We start from the raw sequence: 19,934 nt of genomic DNA, 5'->3' as shown, positions 1-19,934 counted from the left end.
GGCGGAGGACGGGAGTCTGGTAGTTGAGGGCACTGGTTCCTGGAACTGTGTTCCTTTGCCCAACACACTACTTTGACCCTTACTTCGCCTAGACGGGTGGTAGGATGGGCCCGGTCTTATCAATCGGCTGGTCATGCCAGGCCCTGTGCGTATTATTGTATATGCACACCTGTGTTGTGTTATAATGTATATTTTGGTCTTGGCCAAACATACTTTGTATGAATTACCAATTTTGGATGGACTTAATTGCCTAGAGTCTTACGCCAGAAGGCGGTGGCTCATGGGCCAATCTGGTAATGTTGACCGCTGAATTCTGTATGTCTCTAAATTATTGTTATTTGCAGAACCAGCTTGGCAATCCAATTTAGTGGACAAATATAGCTGTTCATGTCATATTTGCTGGAGTATAACACCCCTGTAGCCCTGGTGTTTGCATTTTGGATATCCAATGCAATAAGACACCGTCCTTGTTGACACTCGGTGGTGGGTGGGGAGCAGGGGTGCAGAACGACTTCCTTTCATTATGTCAAAAAACCACTCTGGTTCGAAAAGGAAACATCTAGATGCTAGCTCATCTGATGACGAAACTGATCTGCAATTAGATTCCTGGGCTCGGTTCATTGTAATCGAGGCTTCTGATCATCAGCCTTTGAAATTGAACCCATTTGCTATTTCTAAGGCCATCAATGGTTGTTGTGGTACGGTTGACAATGTTACCCGCCTCCGTAATGGCTCCATACTTGTGGAATGTGCCAGGAAACAGCAATCTCTAAACCTTTTGTCCATCAGCCAGTTTGCAAATGTAGAGGTTGCTGTTTCAGCACATAGAACATTGAACTCGTGTCGAGGCATCGTGAGAGACAGAGCCCGATGTTTAGCGGACATGAGTGAAGATGAGATTGTGACCGAACTAACCAAACAAGGTGTTACAGCTGTCAAGCGTTTCACCAGAAAACAAGATAATAACATCATCAAGACAAACACATATGTTTTTACTTTTTCCCTTTCAACTATTCCTAAATCTATCAAAGCTGGGTACTTTAATATCGGAGTGGAAGTTTATGTTCCAAACCCACTCCGATGTTATAAATGTCAACATTTTGGACATGGTGCCAAGACCTGTACTCTCAGAACTGTCTGTGTGCGCTGCAGTGGCTCTCATGAGAGCACTGAGTGCACTGATGCCATTAAGTGTGAAAATTGCGATGGGGACCACTTGGCCTCATCCAAACATTGTCCACACTTTCTCCTTCAATCTCAAATTCTAAAAATTAAACACACCAACAATATCTCTTTTTATGATGCTAAGAAGCTAGTTCAGTCACAATCTCCGAATAACTCAACAAAATCATACTCAGCAGCAGCAACTGTCACTCCTGTTGTCAAGGCTACCACAGTATCTGTAGGATGCCAAACAACCATCTCTTGGGTTGGTACTCAGCAGATGCTACAGGACAATACTGTTCAAACATCTTCAAGTGCACCAACACGAGCAACTTCAGCTTCACAGACGGAGCTAGTGGAATCCAGAAGAACAGAACCAAAATCATCTACAATTATTGAAGACTTACCTTTAACTAAAACTGAAAAAAAGAAACTGAAAAAAACGGCCAGGGCCCTCCAACACTTGGAGGTGCCTTCTTCTGAGCCTACACCTGTTAAGGTTCAAAATCAATTTGAACCTTTGGCGATGGAGGTCACTCCTTCTCCAACAGGCCATGGGAGTGGACCTCCCTCCCGCTCCAGAACCCCAGTAGAACCACCATGACCTGTTCTAACCCGATAATACAATGGAATTGCAGAGGACTAAAAAACAATTTTAATGATTTGCAGCTATTAACACAAGATTTCAAGCCATCAGCCTTTTGTTTGCAGGAAACGTACCTTAAAACTACTGATCAACTAAACATTAGACATTACGACTCCTTTCATTTCTTTTCACCTCCAGGGGTTAAAGCCACTGGAGGTTCTTCAATCTTGGTTAGGCAGGGTGTTATTCATAGCCCTGTTCCTCTCATTACCCCTCTACAAGCTACCGCAGTTCGTATAACTATGCACATTGTTTTTACTCTGTGCTCTCTTTACATTCCTCCATCTACATCTCTTCAGCAAACCGATCTTCAAGCTCTCTATGACCAGCTTCCTAAGCCCTGTATTATCATGGGCGATATGAACGGTCATAATCCACTTTGGGGTAGTGATCGTACAAGCAGTAAAGGCAAGCTCTTAGAAGATTTTATTTCCAACAATAATCTATGCCTTTTTAACGATAATTCCAACACATATTTACACCCTGGCACAGGCACATACTCTTCTTTGGATTTGTCTATTACCGATTCAAACCTGCTGAATGAATTTGAGTGGTTGGTCCACGATGACCTCTGTGGAAGTGACCACTTTCCAACCATATTAAACCCTATTAACCCATCTGATGTTCCTCCATCATCTCGATGGAACTTTACAAAAGCCAACTGGCCTCTATATGACATTCTGTGTACAGAAAAACTAACACCTGATCATTTCACTGACGTTCCTGACCCAATACAATGTTTTTCTGATGAACTTATCAATATAGCTGAAAAATGTGTTCCTAAGTCCTCTGGAATTCCCCACATACGTAAACCATTGTTTACCGATGACTGCAAGCAAGCTAGGAAGGCGAGGAAAAAGGCTGAGCGTTATTTCCGTTGCCATCCTATGGTCCATAACTTAAACAAATTTAAAATATTAAATGCTACGGCAAGGCGAACATAAACAAAGTAAACGCCAATCTTGGCGAAATTATGTGTCAAAAATAAATTCTCGGACGCCCATGTCCAAGGTATGGAACATGGTCCACAAAATCAAAGGTAAGGGCACTATTCACCATCTTAAAGATGGGGACCAACTTCTAACTCATAAATCAGATATTGCTAATAAACTTGGTGAAACTTTGGCAAAACACTCTTCCTCATCTAACTATGTACCTCAATTCCAAAAGTATCAAAAACAGCAAGAAAAGAAACCTATTAATTTTAATTCCGATAATGGGGAAGATTATAATGAACTATTCTCTATTCATGAACTCCACACTGCCCTTGGACAAGCTCATGATACTGCTAAAGGAGCTGATAACATACATTTTCAACTCCTGAAGCACTTACCCGAATCATCCTTAGAAACACTATTGAATATTTTTTATGTCATTTGGACCTCAAGGAAGTTCCCTCCTTCGTGGCGTGATGCTATTGTTGTCCCGATTCCCAAGCCCGGTCGAGATCACACTGATCCATCCAATTATCGACCAATATCATTGACAAGCTGCGTTTGCAAAACCATGGAACGCATGATAAACAATCGTCTCGTTTGGTACCTGGAATCCAATCATCTTATTACTGATATACAATGTGGTTTCCGGAAAAACAGATGTACCATCGACCATTTGGTTCGCTTAGAATCATTTGTTAAAAATGCCATAATAAATAAACAACATGCAGTGTCTATCTTTTTCGATCTAGAAAAAGCATATGACACTACATGGAAACATGGTATTTTAAAAGATTTACATGATTTTGGATTACGAGGCCGTTTGCCTCAATTTATATCTGAATTTTTAACTGACAGGCAATTTCAGGTCCGCGTGGGCTCTACCCTGTCTGAACATTATAATCAGGATCAGGGTGTCCCACAAGGAAGCATCTTGTCTGTCACATTGTTTAGTATTAAGATAAATAGTTTGTCCAAAGTTTTAAATGATTCGATTGATGGATCGCTCTTTGTGGATGATTTTAATATTTCGTGTCGTGGCAAAAATATGCATACTATTGAAAGGCAGCTTCAGCTATGTTTAAATAAAATCCAGAAATGGTGTCTCGAAAATGGTTTTAAATTTTCAAAATCTAAAACCAACAGTATACATTTTTGTAGGAAATATAAACCCCATAAAGATCCAGAATTAATTTTAGATAACACTCCCATAAAAGTTGTAAAGGAAGCTAAATTCTTAGGTCTAATATTCGATAATCATTTGACCTTTCTGCCCCACATAAATTACTTAAATAATAGGTGCTTGAAGGCCCTAGATTTATTAAAAGTTGTCTCCAATTCTAAGTGGGGAGGGGATAAAAAACCCTCCTCCAACTATATCGAACCCTTATCCGCTCGAAACTTGATTATGGCTCCATCATATATGGTGGGGCCTGTAAGAGCAATTTAAAATTACTTGACACCATTCATCATCAGGGCCTGAGACTTTGCCTTGGAGCCTTCAGAACTTCTCCTATTCATAGTTTGTATGTGGAAGCTGACGAACCATCCCTAAAACACCGTCGCATTAAATTAGCTCTACAATACATCTCTAAATTACGTTCCAATAACTCCAATCCAGCAAATGACTGTGTTTTTAATCCCCTTTACGGTAATCTATACAAAACAAAATCTTCTCTTATTCCACCACTAGGGATACGACTACAAGCAGATATTTCTGCTGCTAAAATAAACCTTGGTAATATAGCCCCCACTCAGCTTTTCTCTTCTCCACCATGGCAGTTAGTACATCCAGAGGTGGATCTAACTTTAGCTAAACTGAAGAAATCTGACACAAATCAACTAATTTATCAACAACAATATAATGAATTAAGGAACACATATAATACTTACAAATCCATATTTACAGATGGATCCAAGGATGGTGACGCTGTTGCCAGCGCCACTGTCAATGGATCCAGAACCATATCATCTAGATTACCGAATGACAGTTCTATTTTTACAGCAGAATCACAGGCAATATTAACTGCTCTTAAATATATAAATAGCCAATCTAAACATAAACGGTTCATTATCTTTTCTGATTCACTTTCCTGTCTTCAGGCAATTAATAATATATCTTGTCATCATCCACTTTTACGTGAAATAATTGAACTACATAATGATCTTGCTACTGGCCAGTACGACATCGTCTTTTGTTGGTTACCAAGCCATGTTGGTATCATTGGTAATACAATGGCCGATGCTGCTGCAAAAGCAGCACTCACCAAATCTGTGATACCACTTCTTCTACAATACACTGATTTTAAACCCATAATTAGATCTTACATCCATGATCTAATGCAAAAGAAGTGGGACACTCAAGTAGGTATAAATAAATTACATGAACTTAAACCAACTATCGGCTACACCTACTTGGGCTGTCAGTCCAGATTTGAGGAGGTCATAATACGACGATGTCGTATTGGCCATAGCAAGTATACAAACGATTATTTATTGAAAGGTGAAGATCCTCCATTTTGTATCCCTTGTGATGAAAGAATCACCGTCAAGCATGTCCTGCTTGACTGTGTTGATTTTTCCATCACAAGGGATAAATATTTTACATCATCATCAATTAAGGATCTTTTTAATAGAATCAATTCTCATTTAATCATAGATTTTTTAAAAGAAATTGAACTTTTTGATAAATTTTGAATTGTGTACATAGCTATATTTTATATTGGTAATGTATAACTTGTAACTTAGATGGTCAGTGGCTATATCCTCAAAGGGGGTTGAAGTAGCGTAAAATTATTGTCCCCCTGAGAGAATATGTAAGACCACATCATTCAAAGTACATTTATTCTTACCTCGGTTTTACAACGTAGTATATTTGTTTCTTTTAATGGTTGGCTAAAATTGCATACCATTACCAGCAGCAGGGTTGGTGTAAATCCTTCTGGGGAGCCGTGCGGGTAGCAAAAGTAATGTAAGTCCCCTCGGTCCCTTGTAAGGTGGCCTAACTTTGGTTGCTGGTGATCTATAGCCCAATTTTATATTGTCTTGTTGATTATAAATGTATTATTTTAACTGTTCTCAACTAGTTTTACTATTGAACGTGTGATATTCTAGTTATCTTACTGTCCATCGTTGACAGCTTTTTATTAAATCAAAATGTATTAATTATAACTGTTTCGTCGCTATATGGCTGAAATACTGCCGATGTGACGATAATTTTCACTCACTCACTCACATTTTCATTAACGTCCCTGATCCTCTTCAGTTATTCACGGACACGCTGAATAATATTGCTGATGTAACTATTCCTAAGTCTTCTGTTAAACCACACATTCGTAAACCATGGTTTACAGATGATTGCAAACAGGCTAGGAAGAATAGGAGGAAGGCTGAAAAATACTTTCGCCGTCACCCTACAGTTCACAATTTCAATAATGTAAAAATAAATGGTGCCAAGGCTCGACGTACGTTCAAACAAAATCGGCGACAGTCTTGGAGAAACTTTGTATCAAAGATTAATTCCCGTACACCAATGACAAAGGTGTGGAACATGGTACAAAGAATCAAAGGGAAGGGTTCAAATTCTGGCGTTCATCATCTTAAAGATGGTCATGGTCTACTTACTGACAAAGTAGACATCGCAAATAAGTTGGGTGAAACTTTAGCCAAACACTCTTCATCAGCCAATTATAATCCCAAATTTCAGAAATATAAAAATCAACAAGAAAAGAAAACTATTAACTTTAATTCGGATAATGGTGAAGACTACAATGAAGTATTTTCACTACATGAGCTCAATACTGCCCTAACGCAAGCTCATGATACCGCAACAGGAGCTGATAATATCCACTATCAGCTCCTTAAACATTTACCCAATCCATGTCTAGAAACACTTCTAAATATTTTTGATCATATTTGGACAACTGGACACTTTCCTCCTTCCTGGCACATTGCCATTGTTATCCCTATACCGAAACCTGGTCGGGATCATACTGATCCATCTAACTATCGACCTATTTCGTTAACTAGCTGCGTTTGTAAAACCATGGAACGCATGGTCAATAACCGTTTAGTATGGTTTTTAGAAACCAATAATCTTATTACCAATATTCAATGTGGTTTCCGCGAAAATCGAAGTACTATTGACCATCTGGTTCGTTTAGAATCATTCATTAAAAATTCCATTGTAAATAGCCAGCATGCTGTATCAATCTTTTTTGATCTTGAAAAAGCTTATGATACAACATGGAAACATGGTATTTTAAAAGATTTACACGACTTCGGTTTCAGAGGCCGTTTGCCTCATTTTATATCGCAGTTTTTAACGGACAGACAATTTCAAGTTCGTGTTGGATCAACCCTGTCTGATCATTATAATCAGGATCAGGGGGTTCCACAAGGCAGTATTTTGTCTGTTACATTGTTTAGCATAAAAATAAATAGTTTATCTAAAGTATTAAATGACTCAATTGATGGGTCTTTGTTTGTGGATGATTTTAATATCTCATGTCGTGGTAAAAATATGCGTACTATTGAACGCCAATTACAGTTGTGTCTTAATAAAATTCATAAATGGTGTCTTGAGAATGGCTTTAAGTCCTCACAGACCAAGACCAATTGTATCCATTTTTGTCGGAAATATAAACCTCATAAAGACCCTGAACTCTTTTTAGATGGCACTCCAATGAAGATTGTAAAAGAAGCCAATTTTTTAGGATTAATTTTCGACCATCATCTAACTTTTTTGCCACATATTAAATATCTAAAGACAAAATGCCTGAAGGCCTTAGATTTGCTAAAAGTCGTCTCAAACTCAAAGTGGGGAGGGGATCAGAAATCCCTTCTTCACTTATACAGATCTCTTATTCGCTCTAAGCTGGACTATGGCTCCATTGTGTATGCTGGAGCTTGTAAGAGTAATTTAAAAAAACTGGATTCAATCCACCATCAAGGATTAAGACTTTGTCTTGGTGCTTTTCGAACTTCTCCGGTTGACAGCCTCTATGTCGAGGCTGATGAACCTTCTTTAAAACACCGCCGTATTAAATTGTCTCTTCAATATGTCACTAAATTACGTTCGAACCCCTCTAATCCTGCTTATGACTCCGTTTTCTATCCCCTGTATGAAAATCTATTTCAGAAGAAACCGAAACTGATCCCTCCACTTGGAATCCGGCTCAAATCCCATATTACTAATGCAAATCTAGATCTGGATCTTATCTCTCCTTCCCGGCTTTTGTCTACTCCTCCCTGGCAGTTGGTGAGGCCAGTAGTAGACATTTCACTGACACGCTTTCTAAAATCTGACACAAATCACCTAGTATATCAACAGGAATATTTACAACTGAGAAGCAAATATGACACTCACCGTTCAATTTTTACTGATGGATCCAAGGACTGTGGCAAAGTAGCAAGTGCCACTGTCGTTGGATCTAAGATTATATCGTCTAGAATACCAGACAATAGCTCTATTTTCACTGCTGAGGCCAATGCTATCCTTACAGCCTTGGTATATATTCAACGACAGTCTTCATGTAAACAGTTCATACATTTTCTCTTTCTTGTCTTCAGGCGTTAACTAAGGTATCTTCTACTCATCCGATTATTTTACATATTTTAGAACTATACAATGATCTTTCAACTGGCCAATGCGACATCGTATTTTGTTGGTTGCCGAGCCATGTGGGCATAACTGAAAATACCATGGCCGATGCTGCTGCAAAGGCGGCGCTCAACAAGTCTGTGACACCACTTCTGCTACCATATAGTGATTTGAAACCTGCAATAAGATCTTACATCCGTGATCTAATGCAACAGAAGTGGGACACCCAAGTAGACAATCAATAAATTACATGCCATTCAACCCAATATTGGTTAAACCTACTTGGGTTGTCAGTCCAGATTTGATGAGGTCGTTATGCGACGATGTCGTATTGGCCACAGCAGATATACTCATGATTATCTATTGAAAGGTGAGGATCCTCCATTTTGCATCCTTTGTGATGAAAGAATCACAGTCAGGCATGTCCTGCTTGACTGTATCGATTTTCCATCACAAGGGATCAATATTTCAGTGTCAAAACAGTTAAGGACCTTTTTAACAATGTTAATTCATATTTAATCCTTAACTTTTTAAAAGATGTTGAACTAGTTCACAAATTTTGATATGTATTTTATGAATCGGTAGTGTATGATTATTAACAGAGATTGTTCGTGGCTATGCCCTTGACGGGGGTTGACGTAGCGTAAAATTATTGTCCCCCTGAGAGGGTATGTAAGACCACCTCTTTCAATGTATATTTATATCTACCTCTATTTTAACTGCAGAATATTTGTTGATTTTAATCTCTGGCTAAACTTGCAGATATGGCTAAAATATTGCCGATGTGACTTAAAATTTAACTCACTCACTCACTCACTCACTAAACTCACTCAACCATCACCGGTAACTTGGGTACAGGTGTAAATCCTGCTGGGGAACCATGCAGGTAGCAGAGGTACATTAAGTCCCCTTGGTCCCTAGTATGGTGACCTTAACCTTGTTGCTGGTGATCTATAGCCCCATTTTTATATTGTGTCGTATCCAACTGTTCAAATAGTTTTAATGTTCTACAACTAGTTTTAAGTCAATCTGTGATATATTGCTAGTTATTCTACTGTCTTTCGTCGACAGTTTTTTATTAATCTTGTCCAACTCTTTCAAGTCACATTATGACTGAAATATTGCCGACGTGACTTTAATTAAACTCACTCACTCACTCACTGTGCCTGTGTCTGTGTCTGAGGCTGTGCCTGTACCTTTGGCAGTACCTGTGTCTGTTCCTACACCTGAGCCAGTGAGAGAAGTAACTACCACTAAACATCTCACGAACAAGGAAAAGAAACAATTGAAAAAGAAAGAATTAAGGGCCCTCAAACAAGTAGAGGTGCCATCTCCTTTGATCATCCCTGTAGAGGTTCACAACACTTTTGAACCTCTAGCTATGGAGGTCACTCCTTCGCTGGCATTACAGCGTAGAGGACCTTCCCCCAGATCACGATCTCCAATTGAACCCCCATGAGCTGCTCTGCTCCCTTAATACAATGGAATTGCCGAGGACTTCGGAACAACTTAAATGACCTTCAGCTTTTAATTCAAGATTTAAAACCATCTGCATTTTGTTTACAAGAAACTTTCCTTAAAACTACTGACAAATTTGATTTAAGACAGTATGATTCCTACCATTGCTTTCCCCTCCAGGGGATAGAGCAACTGGGGGATCTTCTGTTATTGTGAGGCAGGGCATCATCCACAGTACTGTACCTCTCAATACCCCTCTTCAGGCTGTTGCGGTACGGGTAACTTTAAATATTGTTTTTACTTTATGTTCTTTGTATGTCCCACCATCGTACTCTCTCCGACAGTCTGATCTTCAGGCACTGTATGACCAACTCCCTAAGCCATGTGTCATCATGGGAGATTTGAATGGTCATAACCCACTTTGGGGTAGTAATGATATCAATAACAAAGGAAAACTACTAGAGGATTTTTTCTTAACTAACGATTTATGCATTTTTAATGATGGTTCTCATACGTATCTACATCCGGCAACTGGAACTTACTCTTGTCTTGACTTGTCCGTTGTAGACTCTAATTTACTTGATGAATTTGAATGGTCAGTCCACGATGACCTCTGTGGAAGTGACCATTTTCCTACCATTTTAAAATCTGTGACACCATCTGATATTCCTCCATCATCAAGATGGAATTTTCCTAAGGTAAACTGGGCTTTATATGAAGTCCTTTGCACTAACCAACTAAATCCTGATGTTTTTATTGATGCCACTGATCCTATAAAGCTTTTCTCTGATAGTCTTAAGAAAATAGCTGATGAATGTATTCCGAAGTCCTCTTCCAATCCTCACATTCGTGAACCATGGTTTAGCAATGATTGCAAACTATCTAGGAAGGCGAGGAAAAAAGCTGAACAATATTTCCGTCGCCATCCTATGGTCCACAATTTAAATAAATTCAAAATATTAAACGCTAAAGCACGGCGTACATTTAAACAAAACAAGCGTCAGTCTTGGCAAAATTATGTCTCGAAGATAAATTCACGTACGTCGATATCGAAGGTATGGAACATGATTAAGAAAATAAAAGGTAAGGGTTCTAAATCTAGTGTCCACCACCTTAAAAATGGGAATGAATTATTAACTGATACTTCTGATATTGCTAACAAACTTGGTGAAACTCTGGCTCAACATTCTTCCTCCTCGAACTATGCCCCTCAATTCCAAAAATATCAAAAGCAACAAGAAAAGAAACCTATTAATTTTAATTCCGATAATGGGGAGGATTACAATGAAATCTTTTCCATTCATGAACTCAATACTGCCCTTGGGCAAGCTCATGACACTGCTTCCGGGCCTGATAATATACATTATCAACTCTTAAAACATTTACCGCAATCCTGTTTAGAAACCCTCTTGATGATCTTTGATAGAAACTGGACGTCAGGAGAATTTCCTTCTTCATGGCGTGATGCTATTGTAATTCCCATACCTAAACCTGGTCGTGATCATACTGATCCTTCCAATTATCGACCAATTTCATTGACTAGTTGCGTTTGCAAAACCATGGAACGCATGGTCAATAACAGATTAACCTGGTACTTAGAATCTAATAACTTAATCACAAATATCCAATGTGGATTCCGTAAAAATCGCAGTACCATTGACCATTTAGTTCGATTGGAGTCATTCGTTAAGAATGCCATTGTAAATAAGCAACATGCAGTGTCTATCTTTTTCGATCTAGAAAAAGCATACGACACTGCATGGAAGCACGGTATTTTAAAAGACTTACATGACTTTGGATTGCGAGGCCGTTTGCCTCAATTTATATCCAAGTTTTTATCTGACAGACAATTTCAAGTCCGCGTGGGTACTACCCTGTCTGATCATTATAATCAGGATCAGGGTGTCCCACAAGGCAGTATTTTGTCTGTTACATTGTTCAGCATTAAAATAAATAGCCCCTCTAAGGTTTTAAATGACTCCATTGATGGATCTTTATTCGTGGATGACTTTAACATATCATGTCGTGGTAAAAACATGCATACTATCGAAAGACAATTACAATTATGTCTCAATAAGATAAATAAATGGTGTTTAGAAAATTGTTTTAAATTTTCGAAATCCAAAACAAACTGTTTACACTTTTGTAGGAAATACAAACCTCATAAAGACCCTGAGTTAGTTTTAGATAGCACTCCGATTAAAGTTGTAAAAGAGGCTAAATTCCTGGGTATTATTTTTGACCACCATTTAACCTTTTTACCACATATAAAATATTTGAAAAATAAATGCCTGAAGGCCCTTGACCTACTGAAAGTTGTTTCAAATTCCAAGTAGGGAGGGGATCAGAAAACCCTACTCCAATTATACAGAGCACTAATTCGCTCTAAACTGGATTATGGCTCCATCGTCTATGGTGGAGCCTGCAAAAGCAACCTTAAACTTTTGGATACTATCCATCATCAAGGTCTAAGACTATGTCTTGGATCTTTCCGAACTTCTCCTATTCACAGTCTGTACGTTGAAGCTGATGAGCCATCTCTTAAACAACGCCGCATTAAATTATCCTTACAGTATGTCTCTAAATTACGCTCTAATAATTCGAATCCAGCATATGACTGTGTTTTTAACCCCCTCTATGAAAATCTGTATAAAAAAAAATCATCGGTTCTCCCCCCACTTGGAATAAGACTTCAATCTGATATTTCAGCTGCTCAAATTAATCTTGACGATATAGCCCCCACGCAGCTTTTGTCCTCTCCACCTTGGCAGTTAGTAAAGCCAGAGGTGGATCTGACATTAACTAACTTAAAGAAATCGGAAACTAATCCACTTATTTATCAACAAAAATATAATGAATTAAGACACACATATAATACTTACAAATCTATATTTACAGATGGATCCAAGGATAGTGGCGCTGTTGCCAGCGGCGCTGTCATTGGATCCAGGATTATCTCCTCCAGATTAACCGATAATAGTTCTATTTTCACAGCAGAGGCCAATGCCATTTTAACAGCTTTACAATATATCAGTAAACAGTCAAAATATAAGAAATTTATCATATTTTCCGATTCTCTTTCTTGCCTGCAGGCTATCCATAACGTATCATGTCAACATCCACTTTTAATCAAAATCATTGAATTATTTAATGAACTTGCTACTGGCCAATATGACATCGTCTTTTGTTGGTTGCCCAGTCATGTGGGCATCAAAGGCAACTCATTGGCTGATGCTGCTGCTAAAGCAGCCCTCAACAAATCTGTGACACCACTTCTTATCCCATACACTGATTTTAAACCTGTAATCAGATCTTATATTTGTGATCTTATGCAAAAGAAATGGGACTCCCAAGTAGGTATCAATAAATTACATGAAATTGAACCAAATATCGGATATACCTTCTTGGGCTGTCAGTCCAGATTTGAAGAGGTCATTATGCGACGATGTCGTATTGGCCATAGCAGGTATACACACGAATATCTTTTAAAAGGTGAGGATCCTCCATTTTGTATCAACTGCATAAAGATCCTGAATTGACTTTAGATAATACTCCAATAAAAGTGGTCAAAGAAACCAAGTTTTTGGGTATTACCTTTGATCAAAAGTTATCATTTATACCCCACATTAAAAATCTTAAAGCTAGATGTTTGAAAGCGCTTGACATTTTAAAGGTAGTGTCAAATACTAGGTGGGGTGGTGATAGAGAAACACTATTACATCTCTATAGAACCTTGATAAGGTCTAAACTTGATTACGGCTGCTTTATTTATGGCTCAGCTCGTAAATCATACATTCAAGTACTTGACACTATTCACCATCAGGGTCTTCGGTTGTGTCTTGGAGCATTTAGGACATCGCCAATTGACAGTCTATATGTGGAAGCCAATGAACCCAGTCTTCGCTTAAGACGAATAAAACTGGCATTACAATATATCACTAAACTCCGCTCTCATCCTTCTAATCCAGCATTTAACAATATCTTCAATGCTCCATATCAGCATTTATATATCAGAAATCCCAACACAATCCCACCACTTGGAATTCGCATGCAATCCCATATCAAGGATGCCCATTTAAATCTATCTGCCATTGCCGAATACAAACTCTCAGAAATGCCTCCTTGGCAATCGATACAACCTGCTGTTAATTTAGAATTAGCGAACCTGAAGAAGTCTGACACTAATCAGTTATTTTATCAACAAGAAGTTCATAAACTGAAGAACCGATATTCCTCTTATACCAGTATTTACACTGATGGTTCAAAAGATGATGAAAAGGTGTCTGCTGCAGCTGTTGCTAACAATTATACAGTGTCTATGCGTATAACTGACGGAGGCACTCGTGAAGAGCAACCTCCTCGTGGTGAGTGCTGGGTAACGCTAATAGCTCTTCCCCCGTGTGGAACCGGGGCAGAATATTTCCACAGCCTCCCATTGCTGGTCGTATGAGGCGACCAAATTGGCAACCTGTTTGCCGTGGGTTGCGTCCCTGTGTCGGCGGAGGACGGGAGTCTGGTAGTTGAGGGCACTGGTTCCTGGAACTGTATTCCTTTGCCCAACACACTACTTCGACCCTTACTTCGCCTAGACGGGTGGCCCGGTCTTATCAATCGGCTGGTCATGCCAGGCCCTGTGCGTAATATTGTATATGCACATCTGTGTTGTCTTTTAATGTATATTTTGGCCTTGGCCGTCCATAACTAGTGTGTATTCTCAATTTTGGATTGAATAATTTGCCTAGAGTCTTACGCTAGAAGGCGGTGGCTCATGGGCCAATCTGGTACTTTCGACCTCTGAGTTCTGTATGTCTTCAATTTCTTGTCATGGGCCGGATCAGCCTGGCATTTTATTTGTTAGACAAATGCAGCTATTCATGTTGTTTTTACTGGAGTATACCACCTCTGTATCCCTGATGTTTGCATGTTGGAGATCCGGTACAGGAATACATCGCTCGTTGTTGCACTCCATGGTGGGTGGGGAGCAGGGGTGCTGAATAAATTACTTTCATCATGGCTCACAATCATTCTGGTTCAAACCGCACTGACAAGAAGAGACGTCTGGAAGCTGAGATTTTCTCATCTGACGATGACGCTTCTATTTCACAAACTTCAAATTCTTGGGCTCGGTTTATCGTAGTGGAATCACGAAATCAACTACCTTTGAGAATCAATCCCTTTGCCATATCTAAAGCCATTGAAGGTATATGTGGTGAGGTGAAGAATGTTTCACGGCTCCGGAGCGGCTCTCTTTTGGTGGAGTGTGCACGGAGACAGCAGGCTATTAATCTTTTAAATTGTACAAGCTTTGCAAACACAGAAGTTGTTGTTTCCGAACACAGAACGTTGAATTCGAGTCAGGGGATCATCCGCGACAGAGCTCGTTGCCTGGCAGAAATGTCAGAAGACGACATTTTGGAAGAACTTAAAGCACAGAATGTCACATCAGTGAAACGTTTCAATAGAAAAGATGGTGAAAATCTCGTTCCAACCAATACTTATTTGTTCTGCTTTTCTCTTCCAACAATTCCTCAATCTATTAAGGCAGGCTATCTTAACATCGGAGTGGAGGTGTATGTCCCCAATCCGCTCCGGTGTTACAAATTTCAGAAGTTTGGGCATGGCTCCAAATCATGTGATCGTCCGACTGTTTGCCACCGTTGTGGTGGAAATCATGATGGTTCAGGCTGTACAGCAGACCTGAAATGTACAAATTGTAAGGGTCAACATGTAGCATCATCTAAATCCGGCCCTTTTTGGACACGTGAAAAAGACATTTTGACAATCAAATGTCAAAACAACATCAGTTACTTTGATGCCAAAAAACTCTATGATAGCCGGACACCTTCATCAAAACAATCTTATGCTGCTGCTGCTGCTGTCGTCTCTCGCCCTTCAACCAGTAGATCTATAGAATGTCAGACGGACTTGACGTGGACACATTCTGAACACCCACTGCCTCTGATTACATCATGTGACAGTCAAACAACTCATTCTGTCAGCCCAGGTGAAATGTCTCTAGATTCTATCATTGTGACTCAGGTTGATCCCATGGCGTAAAAGTCATGCTGGTGAAAAAGTTCGAATCACAGATGCTTGTTCAGTTCTGTTTGTTCTTGACTTCAAGTCATGATTTTTGATGGAATTGCGACAATTTTTGTCATGAGTGTCGGCCATATAAGAATGCATCCACACACCAAATATTTGTATTCTAAGAATTATACTTTTGAGCATAGCTCCCATGGCGTAAAATTCATGCTTGTGAAAAAGTTCAAAACACTGATGCATGTTCAGTTCTGTTTGTTCTTGACCTCAAGTCATGATTTTTGATGGAATTGCGCCAATTTTTGTCATGAGTGTCGGCCATATAAGAATGCATCCACACACCAAATATTTGTATTCTAACAATTATACTTTTGAGGACAGCTCCCATGGCGTAAAAGTCCTGCTTGTGAAAAAGTTCAAAACACTGATGCATGTTCAGTTCTGTTTGTTCTTGACCTCAAGTCATGATTTTTGATGGAATTGCGCCAATTGTTTTCATGAGTGTCGGCCATATAAGAATGCATCCACACTACAAATATTTGTATTCTGAGACTTAAACATTTGAGCATAGCTCCCATGGCGTAAAAGTCCTGCTTGTGAAAAAGTTCAAAACACTGATGCATGTTCAGTTCTGTTTGTTCTTGACCTCAAGTCATGAATTTTGATGGAATTGCGCCAATTGTTTTCATGAGTGTCGGCCATATAAGAATGCATCCACACACCAAATATTTGTATTCTAACAATTATACTTTTGAGGATAGCTCCCATGGCGTAAAAGTCATGCTTGTGAAAAAGTTCAAGACACTGATGCATGTTCAGTTCTGTTTGTTCTTGACTTCAAGTCATGATTTTTGATGGAATTGCGACAATTTTTGTCATGAGTGTCGGCCATATAAGAATGCATCCACACACCAAATATTTGTATTCTAACAATTATACTTTTGAGCATAGCTCCCATGGCGTAAAATTCATGCTTGTGAAAAAGTTCAAAACACTGATGCATGTTCAGTTCTGTTTGTTCTTGACTTCAAGTCATGATTTTTGATGGAATTGCGACAATTTTTGTCATGAATGTCGGCCATATAAGAATGCATCCACACACCAAATATTTGTATTCTAACAATTATACTTTTGAGGACAGCTCCCATGGCGTAAAAGTCCTGCTTGTGAAAAAGTTCAAAACACTGATGCATGTTCAGTTCTGTTTGTTCTTGACCTCAAGTCATGATTTTTGATGGAATTGCGCCAATTGTTTTCATGAGTGTCGGCCATATAAGAATGCATCCACACACCAAATATTTGTATTCTGAGACTTAAACATTTGAGCATAGCTCCCATGGCGTAAAAGTCCTGCTTGTGAAAAAGTTCAAAACACTCATGCATGTTCAGTTCTGTTTGTTCTTGACCTCAAGTCATGATTTTTGATGGAATTGCGCCAATTGTTTACATGAGTGTCGGCCATATAAGAATGCATCCACACACCAAATATTTGTATTCTAACAATTATACTTTTGAGGATAGCTCCCATGGCGTAAAAGTCCTGCTTGTGAAAAAGTTCGAATCACAGAGGCATGTTCAGTTTTGTTTGTTCTTGACCTCAACTCATGAATTTTGATGGAATTGCGCCAATTTTTGTCATGAGTGTCGGCCATATAAGAATGCATCCACACACCAAATATTTGTATTCTGAGACTTAAACATTTGAGCATAGCTCCCATGGCGTAAAAGTCATGCTTGTGAAAAAGTTCGAATCACAGATGCATGTTCAGTTCTGTTTGTTCTTGACCTCAAGTCATGAATTTTGATGGAATTGCGCCAATTTTAGTCATGAATGTCGGCCATATAAGAATGCATCCACACACCAAATATTTGTATTCTAACAATTATACTTTTGAGGATAGCTCCCATGGCGTAAAAGTCCTGCTTGTGAAAAAGTTCAAAACACTGATGCATGTTCAGTTCTGTTTGTTCTTGACCTCAAGTCATGATTTTTGATGGAATTGCGCCAATTGTTTTCATGAGTGTCGGCCATATAAGAATGCATCCACACACCAAATATTTGTATTCTGAGACTTAAACATTGGAGCATAGCTCCCATGGCGTAAAAGTCCTGCTTGTGAAAAAGTTCAAAACACTCATGCATGTTCAGTTCTGTTTGTTCTTGACCTCAACTCATGAATTTTGATGGAATTGCGACAATTTTTGTCATGAGTGTCGGCCATATAAGAATGCATCCACACACCAAATATTTGTATTCTAAAAATTAAACCTTTAAGGATAGCTCCCATGGCGTAAAAGTCATGCTTGTGAAAAAGTTCAAAACACTGATGCATATTCAGTTCTGTTTGTTCTTGACCTCAAGTCATGATTTTTGATGGAATTGCGCCAATTGTTTTCATGAGTGTCGGCCATATAAGAATGCATCCACACACCAAATATTTGTATTCTGAGACTTAAACATTTGAGCATAGCTCCCATGGCGTAAAAGTCATGCTTGTGAAAAAGTTCAAAACACTGATGCATGTTCAGTTCTGTTTGTTCTTGACTTCAAGTCATGATTTTTGATGGAATTGCGACAATTTTTGTCATGAGTGTCGGCCATATAAGAATGCATCCACACACCAAATATTTGTATTCTGAGACATAAACATTTGAGGATAGCTCCCATGGCGTAAAAGTCATGCTGGTGAAAAAGTTCGAATCACAGATGCATGTTCAGTTCTGTTTGTTCTTCTCCTCAAGTCATGATTTTTGATGGAATTGCGCCAATGTTTGTCATGAATGTCGGCCATATAAGAATGCATCCACACACCAAATATTTGTATTCTAAGAATTATACTTTTGAGGATAGCTCCCATGGCGTAAAAGTCATGCTTGTGAAAAAGTTCAAAACACTGATGCATGTTCAGTTCTGTTTGTTCTTGACCTCAAGTCATGATTTTTGATGGAATTGCGCCAATTGTTTTCATGCGTGTCGGCCATATAAGAATGCATCCACACACCAAATATTTGTATTCTGAGACTTAAACATTTGAGCATAGCTCCCATGGCGTAAAAGTCATGCTTGTGAAAAAGTTCAAAACACTCATGCATGTTCAGTTCTGTTTGTTCTTGACCTCAAGTCATGATTTTTGATGGAATTGCGACAATTTTTGTCATGAGTGTCAGCCATATAAGAATGCATCCACACACCAAATATTTGTATTCTGAGACTTAAACATTTAAACATAGCTCCCATGGCGTAAAAGTCCTGCTTGTGAAAAAGTTCAAAACACTGATGCATGTTCAGTTCTGTTTGTTCTTGACCTCAAGTCATGATTTTTGATGGAATTGCGCCAATTTTTGTCATGAGTGTCGGCCATATAAGAATGCATCCACACACCAAATATTTGTATTCTAACAATTATACTTTTGAGGACAGCTCCCATGGCGTAAAAGTCCTGCTTGTGAAAAAGTTCAAAACACTGATGCATGTTCAGTTCTGTTTGTTCTTGACCTCAAGTCATGATTTTTGATGGAATTGCGCCAATTTTTGTCATGAGTGTCGGCCATATAAGAATGCATCCACACACCAAATATTTGTATTCTGAGACTTAAACATTTGAGCATAGCTCCCATGGCGTAAAAGTCATGCTTGTGAAAAAGTTCAAAACACTGATGCATGTTCAGTTCTGTTTGTTCTTGACCTCAACACATGAATATTGATGGAATTGCGCCAATTTTTGTCATGAGTGTCGGCCATATAAGAATGCATCCACACACCAAATATTTGTATTCTAACAATTATACTTTTGAGGATAGCTCCAATGGCGTAAAAGTCATGCTTGTGAAAAAGTTGAAAACACTGATGCATGTTCAGTTCTGTTTGTTCTTGACCTCAACTCATGAATTTTGATGGAATTGCGCCAATTTTTGTAATGAGTGTCGGCCATATAAGAATGCATCCACACACCAAATATTTGTATTCTGAGACTTAAATATTTGAGCATAGCTCCAATGGCGTAAAAGTCATGCTTGTGAAAAAGTTCAAAACACTAATGCATGTTCAGTTCTGTTTGTTCTTGACCTCAAGTCATGATTTTTGATG

The 19,934-nt window shown here is 38.8% G+C and overlaps 1 protein-coding gene across 1 annotated transcript; it reads left to right on the top strand.

The window, feature by feature from the left end:
* The first annotated feature begins 523 nt into the window (after positions 1–523).
* Positions 524–1,768, top strand: LOC139453658 (uncharacterized). The gene has a single exon (XM_071235137.1). It carries the CDS (start codon positions 524–526, stop codon positions 1,766–1,768), a length of 1,245 nt encoding a protein of 414 aa, XP_071091238.1.
* Positions 1,769–19,934: the final 18,166 nt, after the last annotated feature.

Source organism: Haliotis cracherodii, unplaced genomic scaffold, assembly GCF_022045235.1.
Source record: "Haliotis cracherodii isolate W230 unplaced genomic scaffold, xgHalCrac1.p SCAF_10, whole genome shotgun sequence".
Taxonomy (NCBI): domain Eukaryota; kingdom Metazoa; phylum Mollusca; class Gastropoda; order Lepetellida; family Haliotidae; genus Haliotis; species Haliotis cracherodii.
Note: the sequence above shows the minus strand (reverse complement) of the source record. Positions and strands in the feature narration are given on the sequence as shown.

Coding starts and splice junctions, on each gene's coding strand:
- LOC139453658 (XM_071235137.1), top strand. CDS start 524: ATGTCAAAAAACCACTCTGGTTCGAAAAGGAAACATCTAGATGCTAGC.